The sequence below is a fragment of the Pelodiscus sinensis genome, chromosome 14 (assembly GCF_052426305.1).
Source record: "Pelodiscus sinensis isolate ZL-2025 chromosome 14, ASM5242630v1, whole genome shotgun sequence".
Taxonomy (NCBI): domain Eukaryota; kingdom Metazoa; phylum Chordata; order Testudines; family Trionychidae; genus Pelodiscus; species Pelodiscus sinensis.
In genome coordinates this window covers 37,734,340-37,757,706 of record NC_143065.1, presented here as the reverse complement: position 1 = coordinate 37,757,706, position 23,367 = coordinate 37,734,340, and the positions used below count along the sequence as shown (strand labels likewise).

At 43.3% G+C, this 23,367-nt stretch overlaps 1 protein-coding gene across 1 annotated transcript in view; it reads left to right on the top strand.

Annotated features, from left to right (window-relative positions):
• Positions 1 to 23,367, top strand: part of IGF1R (insulin like growth factor 1 receptor) — a 294,320-nt gene that overhangs the window by 38,349 nt on the left and 232,604 nt on the right. The window contains exon 2 of the mRNA XM_006129225.3: positions 984 to 1,529. Coding sequence (XP_006129287.1) covers positions 984 to 1,529 — 546 coding nt within the window. The remainder of the gene's footprint in view (positions 1 to 983; positions 1,530 to 23,367) is intronic.

The window sequence follows — 23,367 nt, the reverse complement described above, 5'->3', positions numbered from 1 at the left end:
TGTTACTGATCTTTTGTAAGTTCCTACGTTCTGGTGTAAGGGCCAAGTTGGCTTGAGAACCTGGGAAAGTAGAGTAGATTTTTGGTGTTGAGTGAGTGGTTTGGGGATTTAGAGGGTTGAAGCCAAATATGCTGTGTGTTCCAGTGCTTTAGTTTATTCTCAGGTTTAAGTTAGGGTATGTCTACATTGCACAGCTTTTAATGGCAAGGCTATGTCAATACTGTCTTGTTGCTAAAAGTCAGCATATGATTGCAAATAATGATCAAATGATGGGCCTTCACGGAGCTTTTCATCTTTTCAGGAGGCTATTTGCCCGATAAAATACTTCTAACTCCTATGAGTGAGGTTTTTGCGGCGTTGGCAGGAGAAGCGCTCCTGTCTACACTTTAACTTGCTGCAGCAAAACTTTTGTCATTCATGTTTTTTTTTTAAGCACCTGTAAATAACAAAAGTTTTGTCAATCAAGTGCAAGCGTAGACATACCCTTAGTAATGTAAGGGTTAAAGTTACATAATTTTTGGGAGGGTAGAGTCCTCTTATTAAATTTATTCGCAATCACGTGAATAAAATCTCAGCCCATCACCAGTGAAAAATCACATCTAAAAGCAATTATCTGTTTTGTTGAATTAATTGAAGCAGCATGCATCCAGTTTTTATTTCATGGTAAAATTCAGACTCATTTGAAGCAGCTGTAAGACATCAGTTTTGTACCTACTGCGGAATATGTGTGGTTCTAGTCTTCTTCTTTTGCATGTAGTATTAACATTTATCAGTTAAATGAGATAAAATGAAAGTGGCATATTCAATAGTAGGCCCAAAATTATGTGCTTATTCTTCTAAAATTACAGCTTAATCGTGGAGTTAAAATTTTATGGCAGAGAAAATGTTCAATTGGAGCTGTTTCGATTTAATTTGCCTTAATTTTGTTTTAAAGTTGAAAAATTTGTTATTAAGGATTTCTTTGTTTTCCCTTGTGTTTTCAGTTTGTGGGCCAAATGTCGACATTCGCAATGATATCCATGAGCTGAAGCGCTTAGAGAACTGCACAGTAATTGAGGGTTTCCTACAAATTCTGCTGATCTCCAAAGCAGAAGATTACCGCAGCTTCCGCTTCCCAAAGCTCACCGTTATCACCGACTACTTGCTGCTGTTCCGTGTAGCTGGCTTAGAGAGCCTAAGTGATCTCTTTCCCAACCTCACAGTCATTCGCGGGAGGAACCTCTTCTACAACTATGCTCTGGTTATCTTTGAGATGACTAACCTCAAAGAAATTGGGCTGTACAATCTGAGGAACATCACCCGAGGGGCCATCCGCATCGAGAAAAACTCTGACTTGTGTTACCTCTCCACAGTGGACTGGTCTCTGATCCTAGATGCAGTGTCCAACAACTACATAGTTGGGAATAAACCTCCAAAGGAGTGCGGGGACTTGTGTCCAGGGACTATGGAAGAGAAACCCTTGTGTGAGAAGACCTCCATTAACAATGAGTACAACTATCGCTGCTGGACCACCAACCACTGCCAGAAAAGTAAGAGTTGAATAGATTACCAAATTCAAATGCAGCTCTTTTTTGGGTGGGGAGGAGGGTGCCTCTTAAAGTAAATCGCTCTATTTACTTCAGTGGCTTAATTCTCCCTTTTCCTATAAGTTTTGTTTGGTCATCTATTCTTTTTACAGTGGGTACATTGGAGATGAGTACCACTGAAGTTAGTATCTTCTTCAGTCAGTGGTAGTTGGCCAACTCTTTAGTTCTTTCCATAGTCAGTATTTACTTTTTCACTTTTTGAAAGAAAAATTGTTGTTCTATGGTGATAAGTGCCTCAATAAAACTAGAGGCAAGACTAGTTTCTTTGCAGCAGCTGGCTTTGGCAGGATAACTACTTCACTCAGTCATGAACCAGTAATGTTGCTGGGTTTCTCGAAGGCAAGGACGTTTCTCAAACACTACTTAATGAGAATGTTCAATTTTCAAGTCATGACTGTGAGAAGATTCTTGTGCTCAGGACCAAAGCACCCCATTGCTTTCAATGGGCTTTGGTCAGGGCCCAAAGTTTTCCGTCAAAATTTGCATTTTGATAGCCTTCAGAGTCCTCTATATTTGTTTGATAACTGAAGATCTTTATTAAGACTGTACATGACTCTGAAACTGGCTCTACTTCAAATGATATGGAATAACTATTTCTGTTGGTAAAATCTACTTGATGGGAATGTTGGCTTTATAAGTCCTTAATTTAGAAAGGTACTTTTTAAAAAGGGAATTTCTCCTTTTTTTTTTATTATTGCAGGGTTTGGTTGCTGTCAAAGATGGCTGGAATAGTCCTATTAATATTTAGTATAATTACAGACCAAACATCTTTACAGATAATGTATAACTAAAAGCATTTAAAATAAAACCTCAGGGTAACTAACTTCTCTGAGAAGAGGAAAAATAAGTTGCATCTCTTTCCCTGTAGCTCTGCATGGGTAGAACCACTTCTAGATGATCCACAAAGGGAAATCATGGTATTATGGACGTTTTTCATATTTGCAGCTTCATAATAGCAGCATTGACAGGTTGCTAGTTGTGCTGATTAAAATCTTCAGTCACAGCCAAGAAGGAAGTTTCCATCCTACAACATGCTGAACTCCACAGGTTGACTGTGCTTTGTGTGAAGAACTCTTTTCCTTGGTTTTGTTTTAAACTGGCTGCCTATTTATTTCATTCATTGAATCATCTACTTCTAAATAGTTAGGGGCATAGTTGATGATTAAAAATTAGTCATAGAGAAATGTACCATGTGTGAGAGAGATTCTCATTACTCACAAGGAAAAGATAAGTCTGTAGTGAATAGGGATGTGAACGGTTAACTGTAAGTTTCACCCTTAACAGTTGAGGCTCATTGATTAAGGTTAACCAGTGGAGGCTGGAGCAGCTCTTTGCCCACCACGGACAGGGGCCATTTTGGCCTCTGTCCACAACAGGCCTGGTCCCTCTACAGGCAGCGGCTGGTTTTACCCGGATGCCAGCCTCCTTCCCCCCCTTGGGGATTTTACATCCCTGGTAGTGAAGCAGAGTTATATGGTTATTGGTTACCAATGTACAACAACAGTGCAAGGAGGGGGGCATTAAGGTTGTTCTTGAAATCCTAATAGTTAAAGAAGCTATAATCCATCATCCTCTGGAATGTTTGTGTAAACTCCCCCACCCCCGCCCTTTTTACACGTCTCCTTATGGCAACATGGTAAAACTGCCTTAACTGCGGACATTTTGTTAGCAGTCTTGGGGCCATGTTATCACCCATGCAAGTGGAATGCTGTGCGTGGAATGCATTTCACTGACAGTGAAAAGATTAAAGATTCTGAGCTCATGGAACATGAGGGGGTGGGGGTGGATTTTGGTTTGTCAATTTTACAGCTATAGAGAATAGTGGAAAAGAAAAGTTCAAATTTTAAACTAGTTAACGACCACAAGGACTTTGTGAGCTCTCTATAGAGGGGAGGCTAGCAAAGGTGCTGTCCTGTAAATATATTGAACCATAGAATTCTAGAACTGGAAGGGACCATCGAGTCCAGTCCCCTGCCCTCACCGCAGGACCGAGCACCATTCCAGACCATCTCTGACAGATATCTATTCAACCTGCTCTTGACTACAGTATCTCCAATTTTTCTCCCTCCTTGTTAATGCCCTTTTTTAGATGCTTGAAAACATCTATCATGTCCCCTCTCAGTCTTCTCTTTTCTAAACTAAACAAGCCTAATTCTTTCAGTCTTGGTGCATGTGTACACCGCAGCTGGTAGTGAGCTTAGAGAGACTGTCTGGCAAGGCTCATGCTACTCCTCTAAAAATGGCTTGTTTGCTTGGGGCAGGGTAGGTTTGAGCATGAGTGTCTAGACCAAATGTCCATACAGCTATTCTTATTCTTAGTACAATGCCTGCTAGTGCAAATCTTTTTGACCAGCCTCACTGCCAGCTACAGTATAGACATACCATTAGGCATATGCCTAACTCATCTTGTATGAGAGGTCCCATTGTGATTTCCATAGGGCTGCTTGTGTGAGTAAAATTACACTTACTGTGTAAGTGTTTGCAGGACTCAGGCTACAGACAGGAATCTCTTTTGGTATTATGTTTTTCTCCTTCCCTTTATCATCCTCTCCCCCCCCCCCCCCAGTGTTTGTAATATTGACTGAAGTTTTAAATAGTAATGAGAGAATTGAGATGCAGTCGGGCAGTGAAGTTGTACTTGTGTCTCTGTTTGCAGTCTTGTTATCTGCTATGGCACTGTTTATCTCTTCTGATAGCCGGTATTGACAAAAACACTTGCGGAACTATGTCTCTTTGCACTTTCCAAATAGAGCAAACAAGCTCATAGTTGACTCAAATCACCGCAGGCTTTTTGAATGTATCCTGTAAACTTCAGAAGACTGAGCCCAGCCCTATCTGTAAGACTTAATTACAGGCAATAATCACTGGGAGGAGAAGTCCCCAAAAATTTTACCTGCAGTCTGGGTTGGGTTAAGTAATGATGAACACCATGGATTTGTATAGTAGCATTATATTTTTCAGTTTTATCTGTCCTTTCTCAAGAGTTCCTAGCACTGTATTTTGTGTTACCTCATTGATTGGTGCTGCACATTGAGCCAATATTTTCAGTGACTCCCAAGTTCTTCTTTCTTGAGTGGTAGCAGCTAATTTAGACCCCATTGTTTTGTCTGTACAGTTGGAATTATTTTTTCCCGATATGAATTACTTTGCACATACCAATATTAACCGTTATCTGCCATCTCGTCACTTTTGCTCGCTTTGCTTGTATTAGCCCCTTAATGCATGTCAGAGGATGAAACTGTACAAAAGGCTGGTTTTCATTTCCACTATAGTTATTCCTAACTGAGAATCCACAACTGAGGAAGATCTGTTGAAAAAGTTGGAGTCATATTACATTGTCACGTACACTAAAGACTCAAGGAGAACAAATCAGTAAAGAGTTAGTAGAAGTGAATCCTAAGAATAATTGTTGAAATTAGGTCTTGATGGGCAATTGAGAGAAGTGATGCTAGCTTTAGGGTAGCATAGGATGGAGAGTAGAAAAGGAAATGACACAGTTAAGTATGAACAGAAGTTTTAATAACAAAGAATAAGGAACTTGGGGCAATTTCATTGTTTTTGTTAATTGTAACAAGGCTGCCAGGAAGAGGACTCTTAATTATGCCAGCTATCCATCTAGACAAGAACCACTCCCCTTTCTGGAGGGGAAATAGAGGAAGTATATATGTTCAATTGTTTAAAAAGAAGCTTCCTGTTTATTGTACTTGATTGTTTGAACACACTAGCAATGAACTCCTAATCTGCTGAGAGATCTGTGCAGAATTATGCAAGGATGTAAAAAAGACTAGAGGCTAGAGTCCAGGTTTTTAAAGATACTCAGGTGTTCCTTTGCTCAACATTGTAATGCCTAAGTTATTTAGGAGCCTGGCACTCATTTTCAAAAATGAGGTCTCAAGTGCCTATGTCATCTTTAAAAATGTGACTGAGGCTCATGTGTTACTTAGCCTCCCTGCGCTGTATCTAAATTCCATTAAAATGTGGGCCTAGCAGTTGAAGTATGTTAATGTTTTTAAACGTGCGTTTTTCCTCCCTATAAAGACATGAGGTCTGCAGTATTTTCTGGTGAGTTTGTATTGTTCTTATGTAATATTTTTGTAGATGAAGATGACAAGCATTAACATTACCATCGCATGCCACTGTTGTGCTAAATTGCACTACTGAAATGTTGTATGTAGTCTTGCCTTCATTTAATCGCTTACCCATTTATTTTATGTTGGTTCCAGTTGTATCAGGGAGTTGTAGAGAGCATGTATCAAGTGTTTCTGTTCTTATTTAGCGCTTCCGTTAAAGGATATCAAATCAATGGGTAAAATGTGGTGTGGGAACATTTAGTTCTTTCAGCAGGCTGGCTTCTGTTTAATTTTGTCATTGAGCAGAAGTCAGTTTCTGTTTCCTCCTCTTTCTTGCTCACAAACAAAGGAACAGGCCTGTGCTTCCTTTGATATAACTTGCATGGGAACAGTGTTGGAGGTGGAGGGAACCTGGGTTACAGTTCTGTGTTTTAAAGAGGCAGAGTAACACTGACATTCCGATAATGTGTAAGATGCAAAAAAAGTCCAGCTTTTTAAAAACATCAGTGCAGAATTTCTGTGATTTCTTTAGTGGTAGAGATGTAGCCGTGTTAGTCTGGGGTAGCTGAAGCAAAATGCAGGACAATGTAGCACTTTAAAGACTAACAAGATGGTTTATTAGATGATGAGCTTTCGTGGGCCAGACCCACTTCCTCAGATCAAATAATGGAAGAAAAGATTTGTTTTTATAATGTGATTTCTTTGTTCTGTTGCTCCTGGCTGGTCTGTTTCCTACTTTTCACTGTCCTGCGGCAGGGGAGCCTTAGCTCATTCTCACCTGTCAAGCTGTGCTTCTGCGCAGCTTAGAGAGAACACCGGTTGGCACTGAATCGGGATCATTGAGATTCATTATAAATGGCAATTGCATGTGTTTTCTTTCATTTTTTTAAGGACCCTGAAATGCTGTAGAAACCAGCCTTCTCAGCAACAGGGAAACATGTTTAAAAAACCTTGGTTTTTAACCAAAAGAAAAAAGTTATTAATCTAGCACATGTAGAATCTATCCTGCCTTATTAGGATTGTTTCTTGAACCTGAAAATAACCACCCTTTATAGAGAAGCTGGACTCTATATTGATTGGAATGCTGACTTTCTCGTGATAAAGGCTTTTATGAAATGGTGAGCAGGATGGCAGAAAACAAAATGGCAAAAAGACCCGGTTGGTGTTTCCCTGCAACAGAGTTGGTTTTTGAGCAGATAGGGAAAGGCTTGCAAAATCTGAGCTGGAAGGAGCTGTGTGTTGAGGCATTTTGTTAGCATTTGTTGTTGCTCAAATGGTTCTGAATGAATTTTCTTGATGACTTTCCCTCCTCTCCTGAAAAGCAAGCTCTTGAGTCGAAGGTTTTCCAGAATTTTTATTACAAGGCTGTGAGAGCATGTTTAATTAGTAGGTTGGAATGGCTGCAAAACCATTCAGGCCAATGTGTAGTTAATTACTGTAGGTGGTGATTTATAGTCTGAGGGAAAAAATGGGTCAAATGAAACAAAATTATATTTACTATTTTTCTTTGTGCTGTAACAAGATGCCATAACTTGATAAGAGTATTTGGCATATTGTTACTTCCCAAAAATGTTGTTTGTATCGCCTCGCAAGCAGTGGGCAGTGCGAGGGACTTGTCAGCTTGCTAGTTTGTTTTGGCACAGGGATAATTGCTCTGTTTTTGAGAAGACTGTTATTTTGCTTGTTTCATGCTATGAAATTTCTACTTGTTGGGATAATTATTAGTACTTTTCAGTAGAGGTTAGTGCATGACAAATGTACACAATTTAGTAGAAATTCATCGTGTAAAGTGAAGAAACCAGAGCTAAGAAATGAATCAACCCAATCTAAGACATTTAGTTTATTCTGTTTATTTTTAAAATAAAATATCCAAAGGACACACTGTACAGGCAGATGGAGTGTCCTATCATTCCATAAGAGGTTTATTCTTATTTTTATGAATAGATCAACTGAGGCACAAAGAGGTTAAATGGCTTCTCCAAGGCCACTTAGTAAGCAGGTGAAAGAGCTGGAAATGGAATGCACAAGTTCTCATGGTTAGTCCCTTTTGGTATCTTCAGTTACCCTTCCTTCCTTCCTTCCTTCCTTCCTTCCTTCCTTCCTTTCAGAATAGATGAATACAATACATAGTAAACCAGGGTTGATGCATTACTGCACTATGAGTGAAAGTAGCGCAGTGCAAATTATAAACATTACTGCAAAATACATTGGCCCATGAGAGGTATAGACATTGGCATCTGGAGAGTTATAAAAACTACAGTTCTGATTAGGAAAAATTGGGATTGACAGCTCTACAGTTAATTTACCTTTCAACAAACATGCTCTGGCTGGAAAGTGTAAATGGGATTTTCCTTGCTTTACGTGAAAGCAGGTTGTACATGAAGTGAAAAAGAACACACTGTGATAGAAGCCTAGTCCCCGTGGGCTAACTGTTCCACAGCAGGAACCTCCAGATCAATATTATATCTGTGCTTCATTATTTCATGCCACTGGAACACAAATTTACTGAGTCTTCCACCCAAACACCTCCTCTCTCTCCCCCCGCCCCCGAAGCTACTATACACATAATTGGAAATCACATGTTTGTGTGGCAGGTTTTGATCCCCAGTTTTACAATTGTGTATATAAATTTCCAGTATGTCTTCTCTTGACATATGCTGGTGAAAGAGCAGCGAAGTCTGTGGCTATGTCTACACTCGCGGCTTCTTGCGCAAGTAATATGCAAATGAGGCTAAGCGTGGAATATCGCCGAACCTCATTTGCATACCTAATGAGCCACCATTTTTTCAGAAGAGGCTCTTGTACAAGGAGTGTATACACTGCCTCCTCTTGCGCAAGAAAAACCCTCTTGTGCAATGCCATTCTTCCTGAAAAGTAACAGGTGTAACGGCATTGCGCAAGAGGGTTTTTCTTGCACAAGAAGGGGCAGTGGAGACGCTCCTTCTTGCGCAAAAGCCTCTTCTGAAAAAAATGGTGGCTCATTAGGTATGCAAATGAGGCTCGGCGATATTCCACGCTTAGCCTCATTTGCATATTACTCACGCAAGAAGCCGCGAATGTAGACATAGCTGTATGTTTTCACCAGGTAATATAAAAGGATTACTGTGGAGCAATGTTCCCTCTACTTTTTTCCATCCATGTGCGGAATACATTTTGTTGTTTGCACCAAGGCATGTACAGATCTGTAGCAGCAATAGCAACCTCTGTTGCCAGCTCAGGGCGCTGTGTTAATCTGCTGGTTAGCATTTAAATCTCTCCTGGATGGCCACCCTACATTAGTTGACAGGGAACACTGCTAAGGAGTAAAATAAACTAAAAATTACACTACATAAATAATTAGAAATGCTGCCAATCTGTCTTTATAAGTTTAATACATAAATCAATTTTTTCAACTTTACAGTACTGCCAATGTGTTTCCAAAGAGATTTAAATGATTGGTGCTTCAGAAATCTACTTAATAATGTGAGACTGATTAGCATCAGTTATTTTCCAAAAATTGAATGCTTGGTTTTACTTGTGGTTCTTGTCAAGTTCTTGTTCTTGAGAGCTTGCTTTTATGCTAGAAGAGTGTGGGGAGGATACTTTAAAGTGTTTGGAGAGGTTTCTTGCCTCTCGTGTAGCTCAGTGCGATGTTAAGTCTGTGGAATTAGCTGAAGGTCAGATACTCAGGTATAGTTATTTAATCTGCCCAATGTGGACTTCAGAATTGACTGACATATATCAGACAAGGGTTTGATAAAAGATTTGAATATTGCCCTAGAAAGCTAGCAAAATACACTGTAAAGTCTTTAATTTTATGGTAAATTTGCAAAAGAACTGGGAATAAGGAAGGGCCAAGGGGGTTGCAGGGAAAATGTCAGGGAAATGTCAAGTGTAAAACCAGAGGAAAGCTGTGTTTTGAAAATGTCGAAGGGACAGAACAGGCACAGTGCCTACTTAGAATTTTCTGGGATTCTCTTAAAAACCTTCTTTGATGCTCAAATTTAAAAAAAAAGGCAGCAAACTTTCATCAATAAAGCTGTGGATAGAATGATAGATTTCTGGGACTTGAATAACTGGGATTATTTTAGTTGCTTCTTAGTTATTTAGACATGAGTTGTCCTTGGCCTTTTGCATTTTCATTAACTGTTTTCATATAGTGAGCAACACTTTTTGTTGTTGATCAGTGATGAAATAACCTTTGTTTGGTCTTCCTGCCAACTGATAGTGACACATCCTTCCTGTTAAGTCTCTGAGAATTAACTTGTAATGGATAGATAGCTTGATAATAGTCAATTAACACAAATTGTGGAAGTGGTATGTTGAAGCAAACCCAGAATTCAGGTTGAATTTACCTTCATTGGCACCCTCACTACCTGATTGGTGCTCAAGAACCAGAGAATGTGCTGAACCATGGGAGTCAATATTATTGTTGACTGCTTACTGGGCTCTTAGAAGACTTTTAGGGTAAATTAGAGCTAAATAACAGCACTGAACATGGAGAGCTAGGCCTGGCAGCTGCAAACACATTTTATGGGACTGTGGGAAGCTTGGCCGCATCCATAATAAATGGACATTGGCTAACTAAAATCATGCCGGACCAGAGAGTGATGGACTAGAGAGGTTAATCAAGAGGTTTGTGTTCTTTACATATTGGAAATAAAACAGATGACCCATTATAAAAATGTTTGATTTAGAAGACTTCTTAGTAATTTGCTTTGTCGCCACTTAAAGTTTAGTGGCTTTCAGGTGGCTCAGCTGGGATTGTCATTTTCTCCCAAAGCTGAGTGAATCTTTGTCCTGTGTTCCAAACAAAATGACCTTTCCAGTTTTTTCTTAGTGCAGAGTACACAATTCACAGTGTCTTTCAAGGGTAGACTTAGATGCTTCCCTTTTATTAAACGCTATTATAGCTATTGCACTCTGTCAGGCTCCCAGATTTCTCTAAAAGCCATTCCACTTGGGACTGACTCCAGTTTTTCATTGACGTGACTAAGGTGAGAAACTGCCTGTTCTTCCCACCTGATATCAATTGGGTGATCATATATAAATTTTAAAACGACATAAAGTTATGGTTTTGGGAAATGATGGAGCATGTTTTGAAGTGTTTAGTGTGCAGAAAACACTTACATAAAAGTGCAAATCTTAGGAGGAGGGAGGAGGAAGGGATGTTTTTCTGTATATGGAAGATTCTTGTATAGGATGGGAAGAGAAGTTTGCAGGGGGGGTTGCCTGTCTCTTTAAGTGGGTTTATAATTGGCTAGGAATTTTTGTCAGCTTAGTCACTGCAGCATTGAGCGAATGAGGGGGAAAAAAACCACAGGCCCCAACCGTTACGGGCCCCGTGGATAGGCTCTGTCATCCCAAAGGAATGCATGTGAACAAAACACTTTGTGCGGTGCAACCGTTGGCCTAAACAGTATTGCATTCTTAAAGCAGGCTCTGAGTCACATGGAGCAGATGGATTGTTTCACTAAAATGGAAGTTATGTATCACTGAGCCCTCAGATTCAGTTTTTAAGTATAGTTCAAATAGGTCAGGATAGGGGTGTGGTGAGAGGATGTTGAGGTATGAAAAAAGAAGAAAAATCAGTTGTCCTAGGATTTGAAATTGCTTTTTGTGGCCATCACAAAGTTTGAGGGGAAATTTTTTTTTTTTTTTTTTTGAACTTTAAAAATTACTTTCAAAACTGTTGGCATGTCAATCTGAAGAGTTGTCTCAGATGTTTCTGGTAGCTTTTTAGTTCCCAGGTGTTACTTGGTGTGTACGAGAGAAGTAATAGTTCATCAGCCTTATTTTAGAAGTACTCTCAAAATATACCTTAGCCACACTCATTAAATGTGCAGTAAGCTGGAAGATGTACGTAACTCGAAAATGTTGGGAAGATGGTTTTGATTTGTAGGGTTAAAAAGAAAATCTTACAGCTTTTTCCAAAATAAAGCCAGCTGTTCAATCAGCCTTCATCTTCCCCCTTTCAAAAATCTGTCTGAATGCTATGCACTGATCACATACATGCTGCATATTGATTATTGAGAAGTTACTCTGTCATTGGAGGTGTTGCTGGTGGTGTACTTTACATTGGGATAGCGTTCCCGTGGTGTTATTGAAAGTGGCTAGTTCCAAGTTTCCTTCTCCACCCATTAATGCACAGTATGGAGGAGTTGTGACTCATACCAAACATAGGCAGTGCTGTTTGCTGAAATTCTAGTTTGTGAAACACTCTGATGAATTGTAGGATTTCATAGGGATTCAGGTTCTGTCACATCTTGGCCTCTGAAGGGTAGGCACTAGGGATGTTAAAATGTGTGTGTTCGAGGTAAACATGTAACCACTAAAAATTTTAGCAGTTTTGTGTGGGGGGGAGGGGGAGAGGGGGCGCTGCTCTGTGGGAGCCAGTGTACACAAGGAGCCAGCTTAAAAGCCAATTCCCCATGCTTACCAGCTCCCACTTATTCTCCTCCTGCCGTGCCCCTGTGTGCTGCCTCTGCATCAGAAAGAGGCAGTAAGGAGGGGGGAAGCAACTAGTCACCTTGCCTGTTGACTATCAGATGAGCATTTGTTTATCTGATAGTTGACTAGTTCACATCCCTAGTTCCTTGGGTGCATTTTAACATACAACTCTTTAAAATAGGAGATATTCCCAGTAAAAAATTGGTTTCTTAACATAATTTTTGCAAGGCTAAGATTTCCCCCTCCCTTCTGTGTCTGAACAAATAGGTATCGTCAGCAAATGGGAAATGCAATGAAAACATTTGGCACGGTTTTCTATTTTCATTTTTGTGCAAGGTTGCCTGAATCTACATGGAGCACTGCATGATGGGAACAGTAGTCTTCATGAGCTGTGGCTCAGTTTAAAAAAAGCAGTTTGAGCTTACATCATTCTGTTGTGAGCTTTGGCCTTCTGGTAGGGCAGATGTGATTCCTGGATTCCGTTTCTCTGTATCTCGAGCTGTTTTTGTGTGTTGCAAATATACCTGCTAACTGAATTAAAAACTGGAAACAAGCCTAGGGAAGAACACTCAGAGAGAACGCTTGATAGACTAGTTACTGTAAGTGGTGTGGAAATTGGTGCAGCCCCTTCAAGAGAAGCCATTTGTTTACTGGAAGTGTACTTCAGTAAACAGTTCATTGGAACATTAAAAATGTTGGCTTCGGATGCCTCATTAATGGATTAGTCAGCTTGACCTGCGTGCTAGTGCCTTCCTGCATTCAGAATACACCATGAGTAAGGGCCTACAATTTGGTAGTGTCATCCTCATTTACAGGGCTCAACAAACAATACAGTCTACTCGCCCGTGGCAAGTAGATTTCAGCCGCGCTCCCCATTCATTTGCGGCGCGCGCATGCGCAATGCGCCTCTTGCGCATGCGCAGTATGGGGCGGGCGAGAGATTTTCGCCACCGTTCGTCAAGCCCTGCTCATGTATTCTTCGAAGTTCCCAATTATGCTAGAAACCATGTCTGCTGTGCTGGTTGAAACATAAGTGCCCTAAGCAAGGTTTGGGGAACTTACAAGACAACTGTTAAAGACAGAAGCAAAATGGCAGGTGTCTTCTTCCAGTATTTATGAGGAAGCTCCTTGTACCTTCCTCTAGGAGGAGGAGTTTGGGTTTGTACAAGATACTAGCCCTGAATCTTGGCTCCATCTTTTATGTTGGCCTCTGCTTAGCGGGCATTTGATAAAGTTGAAGTCCCTTGTCCCGCTCTTTGACATAGTTCTAATGTTAAAGTGCCTCTGTCCTTGTCGTTTTCACGCTGCCTGCCTTTTTTGGCAAACACATGGGCAATGGCTGAGGCTCTGGGTTCATAACAATTCCCTTGAGCAGTGGCTTTGAGAGAGTAATGACAGCAGCATCAGGGCCCTGGCTCAGATGGATCCTTCAGCAAACCCTGCACTGGACGGGGATGTGTGAGGTAGCAGTCAGAATGGCAACCAGCTTTCCTTGAAGCAGGAATTAACTGCAGGAATAAGTAAGTTCTGTCTCCTGTACTTCACCCTGTTGGAGGTTCAAAAGGTATTTAAAAAAAAAATCCACCTTAGAATTGACTGCCAGACTGTGAATTGCTGTAGAGCGGCACCCCACATTGCTGTCTGCACTGACATACCTGGCTCACAGGAAACAATTAACATGTAGGAAGCTGTTCTTATAATTGCTCCCTTTGAGCTACTATGTTCTGCTATTTGAATATATCTGCTTGTGCCAGAGGGAGCTCAGGATCTCATTATACCGGAGCACCTACAGAATTATCTATCTTCTTCAGTAATGCAGTAACTCAGTCCCTCCCAAGTATTTAAACAGAAAAATAACCATCTCTTTCTTTCCTACTCCCTAGACTGCAGAAAAAATAACTTGATAAGTTTATAGGTAGAGAGTATCTACATCTGCAGCCACACAAAGGAGCTGCAAATATCCACATTGACAACCGAGGATGCTGATACTCAAGGCTATAAAGTGGATATTGGGAAATTTGCAGGGCTTTAGATAAAAATTTTGTATCCACATCCACGCTCGCATCACTGGAATCAATACATGTTGTTAAAAAATGTTTTGCGTTTAGTTGGAAAGTATGAAGAAGTCTTTGGTCATTCTTGTCGCTTGTGAAGGTGAGTTTCATTGTGCAGGTCCAGCTCCCTTAAAGGGTGCATCCCCTATTGTTTTGGTCTTTCCCTGATGGTTGACAACTTCATTATTCTGGTGAAATGTAGTTTTCAGGGGAGGTAAGGGTCATGGATCTCTGAGGGTCAGTACCATGAAAGGATCAGAGACCCTAAACTGTACTCTGATCAGATCAGAGATCTTACCAGATCAGTGATACAAAAGTAGCCGTGTTAGTTTGGGGTAGTTGAAGCAAAATGCAGGACAATGTAGCACTTTAAAGGCTAACAAGATGGTTTATTAGATGATGAGCTTTCGTGGGCCAGACCCACTTGCTCAGATCAAATAGTGGAAGAATTTCTTCCACTATTTGATCTGAGGAAGTGGGTCTGGCCCACGAAAGCTCATCATCTAATAAACCAACTTACCAGATCAGAGATCTTAAACTGTACTCTGTGTACTGTTGGGAGCTAGCACTGAGAGTGGTGCACCTTTGGGTGACCTGCTGCCTTTTTGTTAGCAGCTGGAGTATTTTAGGGGAAGTGTGGCTTTATTTCTAGATAAAATGAATTGCAGTATTCAGTAATGAAACAACATGTGTCTATGACTGTATCGTGTGTAGAATGTGATGTTATGTCCAGTTACATCTGGAGATGGATGTTTTTCCCATAAGTATCTTATTGGACTACTACCATATTTCTGAAGAGGGAAAAACAGTAACTGGAAATGGCGGAGGTGCTTAACGATTTCTTTGTTTCAGTTTTCACAAAAAATAGTGAATGCTGGAGACAGGGAGTAGGTTCAGAAGTTAAAATAGGAAAAGAATGAGTAAAAAATTACTTACACAAGTTAGATGTCATCAGGTCACAAGGGCCTGATGAAGTACCTGCTCAGTCAGCTCCTTGAGTATTGTATGATGTATTTGAGCCATTAGCTGGACGAGTCCAGAAGACCGGAAAAGGGGCAAACACAGTACTCATCTATAAAAAAGGGAAATAAGGACAACTCAGGAAATTACAGGCCAGTCAGCTTAACTTGTGTGCTAAGAAAGATAATGGTGCAAATACTTAAGGAATCTGTTTGCAAACATCTGGAAGATAATAAGGTGACAGGTGTCAGCATGGATTTGTAAAGAACAAATCATGTAAAACCAACCTGATTTCTTTCTTTAAGAAGATAAAGAGTCTTGTGGATAAGGGAGAAATGGTAGGGGCGGTATACCCAGACTTTAGTAAAGCATTTGGTAGTCTCACATGACCCTTCTTATCAGTAAACTAGGGAAATACAACCTAGATAGGGCTACAGGCAGTCCCCGAGTTACGCGGATCTGACTTACGTCGGATCCGCAGTTACGAACGGGGCGTTCCTCTCCCTGGTCTCCAGCAGACCAGGGAGAGGAAGCAAAGCGGCGGAACAAGTGGGCAGCGGACAGGGGTGTCCGCTGCCCACACGCTCCGAGGCTTGGCTCTGCTTTGCCCCCCCCCCCCCCGGTCTGCAGGGGGGGGGGGGGGGGCAAAGCAGAGCCAAGCTGCGGAGCGCCTGGCCAGCTGACTGCCCAGACGCGTCTGGGCTGTCAGCTGATCGCGCGCTCCGCGGCTTGGCTCTGCTTGGCTCTGCTTTGCCCCCCCCCCCTTTCCCCTGGTCTGCAGACCGGGGGGGCGGGGGGAAGGCAAGCAGAGCCAAGCCACGGAATCCGCTGCCCGCATGTTCCGCCGCTTTGCTCCCCGTCCCCCTGGTCTGCAGACCAGGGGGACGGAGAGCAAAGCAGAGCAAAGCCACGGAGCCCGAGGGCAGCAGGACAGCCACGGCGCGTCTGGGCCGTCCCGCTGCCCCCGTGCTCTGTGGCTTTGCTCCGGACACCTGTGGTACAGCAGCTGGGGCGCTGCCAGTTGGTCCCGTAGCGCCGCTCTGGGCGCTACGGGACCAACCGGGCAGCACCCCAGCTGTTCTGCCCCAGGCGTCCTGATTCAGCCACCTCTGGTCAGATTCAGCAGTGGCTGAATCAAGACGCCTGCGGCAGAGCAGCTTGGGTGCTGCTGGGTTGGTCCAGTAGCGCCGAGGAGCGGCGGCGCTACTGGACCAACCCAGCAGCACCCCAGCTGCTCTGCCCCAGGCGTCCCCAAGTCAGCCGCTGCTGAAACTGACCAGTGGCTGACTACAGGAAGCCCCTGCCCCGGGCTTCCTGGAATCAGCTGCTGATCAGTTTCAGCAGCAGCTGACTTGGGGATGCCTGGGGTTCTTAAGTTGAATCCGTATGTAAGTCAGAACTGGCGTCCAGATTCAGCCGTTGTTGAAACTGATCAGTTTCAGCAGCGGCTGAATCTGGACGCCAGTTCCGACTTACATACAGATTCAATTTAAGAACAAACCTACAGTCCCTATCTTGAACGTAACCCGGGGACTGCCTGTACTAGAAGGTGAGTGTATAACTGGCTGGATAACCATTCTTAGAGTGTAGTTATTAATGGTTCACAGTCATGTTAGAAGGGCAAAAGGAGTGGGGTTCCGCAGGAGTCTGTTCTGGGACGGGTTCTGTTGAATATCTACATCAGCGATTTAGATATTGGCTTAAAGAGTATGCCTATAAAGTGTGTGAATGAGTGGTTGCAAGTGCTGTGGGGAATAGGATTATAATTGAAAAATATCTGGACAAACTGGAGAAATGGTCTGAGGTAGCTAGGAATTCCAAGTACTCTACTTGAGGAGATACAGTCACTTGTACGCATACAAAATGGGATACTACCGTCTAAGAAGGAATACTGCAGAAAAGGGATGTAGAGGTTCTAGTGGACTACAAGCTAAATATGAATCCACAATGTAACACTGTTGCAAAAAAAAGCAAACATGATTCTGGGACGCTTTAACAGGAGTGTTGTGAACAAGACATGAGAAGTCATTCTTCCTCTGTATTCTGCACAGATTAGGCCTCATTTAGAGTATTATGTCCAGTTCTGGGCCCTGTGTTTCTGGGAAGATGTGGAGAAATTGGAGAAGGTCCAGAGAAGAGGAACAAAAAAGATTACCGGTCTAGAAAACAGGGCTTCTGAGGGAAAACTAAAAAAAAAAAATGGGTTTCTTCAATCTGGAAAAGAGAAGTCTGAGGGGGTCATAACAGCTTTTAAGTATCTAAAAGGGTGTTATAAGGAAGAAGGAGAAAAATTATTCTCCTTAACATCTGATGATTGGAGAAGAAGCAATGGGCTTAAATTGCAGCAAGGGAGGTTCAGTTTGGACGTTAGGAAATACTTCCTAACTGTCAGGGTGGTTAAACACTGGCTTGGGGAGGTTGTGGAGTCTCCATGATTGGAGGTATTTGGGAGTAGGTTAGACAAACTTCTATCACGGATGGTCCAGATCTGTGGTGTCCAACCAGTTCTGAAGCATGCTGTAGTGAACTAGCCACACTCAACCGACAAAATAGTCACTTGCAGCTAGTGGCAACCGTGTAGGACACCACCATTCTAGATGGTCCTTGATCCTGTCATGAGTGCAGGGGACTGGATTTGATGCCCTCTTGATGTCACTTCCAGTACTCCCAGTTCTAGTGGTCCATTATTCTCACTTAAGAAATGAGGGGCATCTCGGTACAGGGTGCAAAGAGAATGTGTTTATCCATGTGTCTGTGTCTCAACAAGAAACTCAAGCGATTTAAGCTTTATCTGAACTGGCACTTAAGTCAATAAAACTTATCTCAAAGATGTGGAAAGGATGCCCCCTGACCAACATAAGTTAGTGACAGAAGTGCTAGTGTTGACAGCGATGTTTTGTTGGGTGACACTTTCCTGCCAGCATAGCTACCGCTGCTTGTATGTCAGTGCACTTGCACCGTTGTAAGAGCTTGGGTGTAGACATAGCCCTAGGCTTTGTCTACATTGGCAATTGAGCAACAGAACTTTTGACATTCAGTTACTTAAATACTCCTCCCCCAAAGGAGGGGATTTGCCCTGGTAAGTGCTAGCATGAAGCACACGCTGCTCCTGAGGGCGCAAGTTTTTGTCCACCAAATTGCTGCCAAATAGCATTTACACTGCCTGACTTCTAGTGACTGGCCATGTCACTATGAGCAGTGTTGTGCAGACAGAGCCGTAGTCTGACTTTGCCACTAGTAGTTGGTGGATATCGTTTCCTGTTAGTAAAACAGGGATGTAACAGTGTAGGCCTGTGGTCACCAACCCATCGATTGTGATCGACTGGTCGATCAGGAAGGCTCAACCAGTTTATCACAAAGCGTTCGGGGGCCCCCCCAATTCCCTTCACCCCCAAGAAGCCCCACTACCTACCTCGGAAAATGGAGGTAGTGCCGGCTTCCCGCAGGGAGGAGGGAAGTCCGGCAGCTGCATGCCACTTCTGGGGTTTCCGAAAGTGCACTGCCTGCTGCTCTCCTCCAGGTCTGTGGCATACTGGGAGGAGGTAGGAGTCCTGGAAGAAGGTGCGTGCTGGGGCTTCTGGTGGGGGAGGAGGGAAAGAGGGGAGGAGAGGCATGCACCGGGGATCCCCTCCTCTGTGGGGGAGAAGGTAGGAGTCCCGAGAGCAAGCGTGAGGCGGGAACAAGTCCGGGAGGGGAATGCACACTAGGGCTTCTGTGCTGAGGAGGGGAGGCGCGGCGCGCATCAGGGCTCCTTTCCTCTGCTGTAGAGGAGGTAGGAGTCCCGGGGGGAGGCGCGCGCCAGGGAGGGGGGAGGAGTCCTGGGGGGAAACGTGTGCTGGGGCTTTCCTCCTTTGCCGGAGAGGAGGGAGGAGTCCTGGGAGGAGGCTCTTGCCAGAGCTTCCCTCCTCTGGGGGGAGGAGTGGAAGGTGCATGCAGAGGATTCTCTGCCCCAGCCAACACCCTGCCTCCTGTTCCCACTGGCACACTAATTCCACTGGCATCCTGACTCTGCCCCCGCCGGCACTCTGTCCCCCCCCAGCAACCTGACCCTTGCCTCCACTGACACCCTGTCCTCTTCCACAGCACCACTAGCACCCTTCCCCAGTGCCATGTCCCCTGCTCCCACCAGCAAAGTTGAGGCCACATTAGTAAGGCTTTGGAGGAGTTTTTTTTTTTTTTTTTTTTTTTTTTTTGCATCTCACTTGTGTGGCCCCAACTGACTTTTCAGTGACTCCTGAATCAAAACAGGATCTCATAAATAAAAACAACGCTGAAACTTTTTGTGTTTGACATATTTTATTTAAAAACAAAGCCTGGCCAACAAACTCCCATCTGTCTGCAGGATCATAACACTCCTCCACCTCCCCCCCCCACACCTGCCCCTGCCCCTAGATTTGAGCCTATCATACACTGCAACCCCCTGTTCTGAGCCTGTCACATCGTCAAACTCCTGCACCCCCACATCCTCAGTCTTTTGCCACAATACTCCTACACCATCCACATACCTGTATCCTGAGCCCATTATACTCCTGACCTGCCTGCCCTGAGCTCCTCCCAACCCAAACTCCTGCACCCTTACATCCACAAGCCTGTGGCTTGCTCAGTACCCCAACCCTCCACCTAACCACAACACTCCCCATCCTGGAGCCCCCTTCCTGGGCCAACATCCCCTCCTCCACCTCCTCCTACATCCAAATTCCCTCCCAGAGCTTGCACCTCTCACCCCTTCCGACCCCCAAACCCCCATTCCCACCCCAGAGCCTACACATTCTGTCTCAACCCAGTGAGGCTACGGCTAGACGGCAGGAGGTTTTCCGGGATTCCAGAGGTATCCCAGAAAAACTTGTCCACATCCAGGGTTGCTTTTGTTCTTCCACTTTTTTTAGTGGAAGAACAAACATGCTCTTTTGGTAACCCCTATATTCCTCTTTCCATGAGGAATAAGGGAGTTTCCAAAAGAAGGGTTTTTTCTGACAGTTGGTCCAGTCTAGACAGGCCAAATGTTGGAAAAACCTCTTCCTACAGAAGAATTGGGGGGGAAAAAGCAGCAGTATAAGGGTTGGAGATAGCAAGTGATGGAGAGGAGGAGAATAGAGAGGGCAGGGCGAGGCAGTGTGGGGCTTCAAGGAAGGGCCGGTAGATTTTGGCTTGTTCTGTCATTTAAAAAGTGATCTTGGGTGTAAAAAGGTTGGAGACCACTGGTGTAGGCCATGAACCGATAAGCACAAGCTTATAGGTGAATGCTACAGACTACACGTTTCCCCCCTTCCCCTGCCAGTAAATTTTTTAACCTGCTGGCTGGTAGTTCTGCTCAGTCCTGGCTTGTGATGGATCCAGGACCAACCCCTGCTGCAGCTCTGCGTTTAAATTGTATTAGGCGCTTGGCAGGCAGGCAGCCTGCCTCAGTGCTGACTCGCACCTGGTCAGGGAGCTCAGACCCTCTCCTCCCGGACAGTGGCTAACTATTAAAATTAACATCTCTAGTGCTTAATTAAACGCCTAAGTATGTAGAGCGTAAAATGCTATATGTAATGTGTGCAAAATCGTAAGGTGTCTCTTTTTTCCCCTCTGCAGATGTGACTGTTAGTGGGGAAATCCCAGAACAAAGTAATGAAATAGTTAAGCAAGGACCATGCACTTTAGTTTAGCAAGTATTCTGAATGCCACTGATGAAATTTTATAAATAAGGAGCAAGTGATTGCAAATCTGTAGTGTCAAATGTGTCTTCTCTCCATGGCTCCTGGACAAGTTGCTTTTAAAATTGCATGAGGGAACATCTGTTCAGCAGGTCTTCAACTAAGTTAGAAGGGCTTGTCTGTGGCAAAGTTTGTGCTTTGCGTCCATTTCCTCTAGAAAGCTTGTACTGGCATGTGCTTTTTTCACTATTTTTAATATAACATGCAAAAGAATAGCAATCATATAGAAAATATGTATGAGTCACTGGAGCAGATGGTCTGTTTTATAACATGCATTGTAGCACATGTACAACATTCAACCATTTGGTCTATTTGCTGTGTGTTCAGGGCTTTTGGACTCATCCAGGCTGGGTGAGGAATAGTGCAGAATGCTTCACTCCTGAAGTGTTGGATACATATGTCATTGAGGCACACTTTCGTGGTTTTAGAGGTTTGGCCGGAAGATGGAAATGTTGATGATACACAATAGGGATGTAAAACCCCATTTAAAATGTTAACTGGTTACACTACATGTTGAACTGGCCTGTTGTGCTGTGGGTGGGGGAGGCCACTGGAACAGTCATCCCCTTTCCGCTCTGCATTGCGTCATGGTGCGTCCAGATGGGCTGGACAGGGCCTACCGCACCATACCGTGGGTGGGGAGTTTCTCTGGCTGGGATGGGCGCTGGTTGACCAGTTACCCTTTTAACATTGCTAATACACAATCTGTGTGCACAGCTTTAGCTTGATGATTCAGATAGCTGTGGAATGCTTGCAGCTAGTGACCACTAGCTGATCAAAATGACAAGTGAAGAAACTACCCTAAAATGAATCTCGGCCGCTATGTTCAATAAGCGCCTTAATACTTCTGTGTGTGCCCTCAACCTCTACCCTAATGGGAGATGCTTTAAGCAGCAAAATGTTTACTAGCCAATTGAACTAGAATGGTACACAAACTACTAGGGAGGTAAAGGAGTACAGTAAAACTCCAATAGTCCGGCATCCAATAGTCCGGCACTCCTGATAGTCTGGCATGAAAATGGCAAGAGCCTAGTGAGTGAGCTTTGGCAAAAAATGAGTCACAAGGTAACAGTGGCAGCAGCTGAACTGAGCAAAAAGGGTAAAAAAGGCTTTAAAAAAATATTACAGTATACTGTTTACAGTATGCACAATAAAAAGGATTAAGAACACTTTATATACAGTATATAATGTATACAGTATGTATATAACCAGTTTATAGTATCTCCTGATAGTCCGGCATATCTGATAATCCGGCACCACTTATGTCCCATAGATTCCGGATTATCGGAAGTCTACTGTACTTGACTAGTCTGCTATCTGATAAGCCTATACTTATTGGGTAGTCAAGTTGACTACTTGCAACTCCCCCCTTTCCCTTGCTGCCTCTTTATCAGAGGCAGCAAGGCAGGGAGAAGCAGGAGCCAGTGCTGGGGAGAGCAGGCTTAAAAGCTGGTTTGTCCTCAACGCTGTCTACACAGGGCTACCTGTCCCCATCCCCTAGTGCTGCCTCTATTACAGTGATATAGCCGTGGGCAGGGGCTGCTTTGTGACAACAGTCCCTGTGCGTAGGAAGTACCAAATTCCACTGGGAGCCAGGTGCACAGGGGCTGCTGCTGCCTGGGCAGGCAGCTCAAATCAGTTTTGGCTTGTGCCAGGTGCAGGACAAAACCCCACTGTGGCCCTGCAATTTAAAATGCAGTAGGAGCCAGGGGGCAGGCTGCCTGGATCCTACTGCCTTTTAAATGGCAGAGCTGCAGCGGTGTTTGGTCTCGCACCCAGCTCAAGGTGGAACTGAGTCCGTCTGCCTATCGACTAATCAAGTAGTCGATAGAATTTTTATCAACTACTCCATTAGTTAAATACCCGCATTTTAACATCCCTACAAACAATCTCACTCTTTTTAAAATAGCTTAGACTTAAACAAAATTCTTAAGGTTCTTGTTTACTTGATTGAAAGTGGGCCTAGAAAGCAGCTGCTGTTCATGTCACTGTCTATTGTGCTTAGAAATTTTAGTGTATCTGAACCTTTAACATGGAGTAATGCTAGGTAATAACACACACAGTCTGTCCCTTTACAAATGCATTGTAAAATGGTATCCAGCCATGAGCTAGACCAGCAATGGCAAAATAAACAGTTTATCTGAAGTACTTCATAACATTCCTCAATGTCTGTAGGATTTACTTGATGTAATTCTTAGAAACAAAAGTTGTGATTCTTAGAGACGAAAGTTGAATTAAGTGAAGATTAATTTTGCTACTACTTCATTTTGAAACCTCTGTTGCCATCAACTTAGACTTGCCGTGGTTTACATCATCCTGTTGTCGTAATAGCATTGCTTTCCCTGAAACTTTTTGGTCATTGTCATCTGACATCACTGCAGGAGCCTCATGTTATAACTCTGGTCATGGCTTACAGCATGATGACAATGAGTTATAAATTTGCCGTACGCGATAAGCTCAGTTCTTCCTGAATATAGGCTGTGGTTTAAAAAGACAAAGGCTGCAATTTTTAGATGCCTATCTTTGAGATTCTAAAAATCAGAAACCTTTATGATAAGTGTTGAGCGCAGGC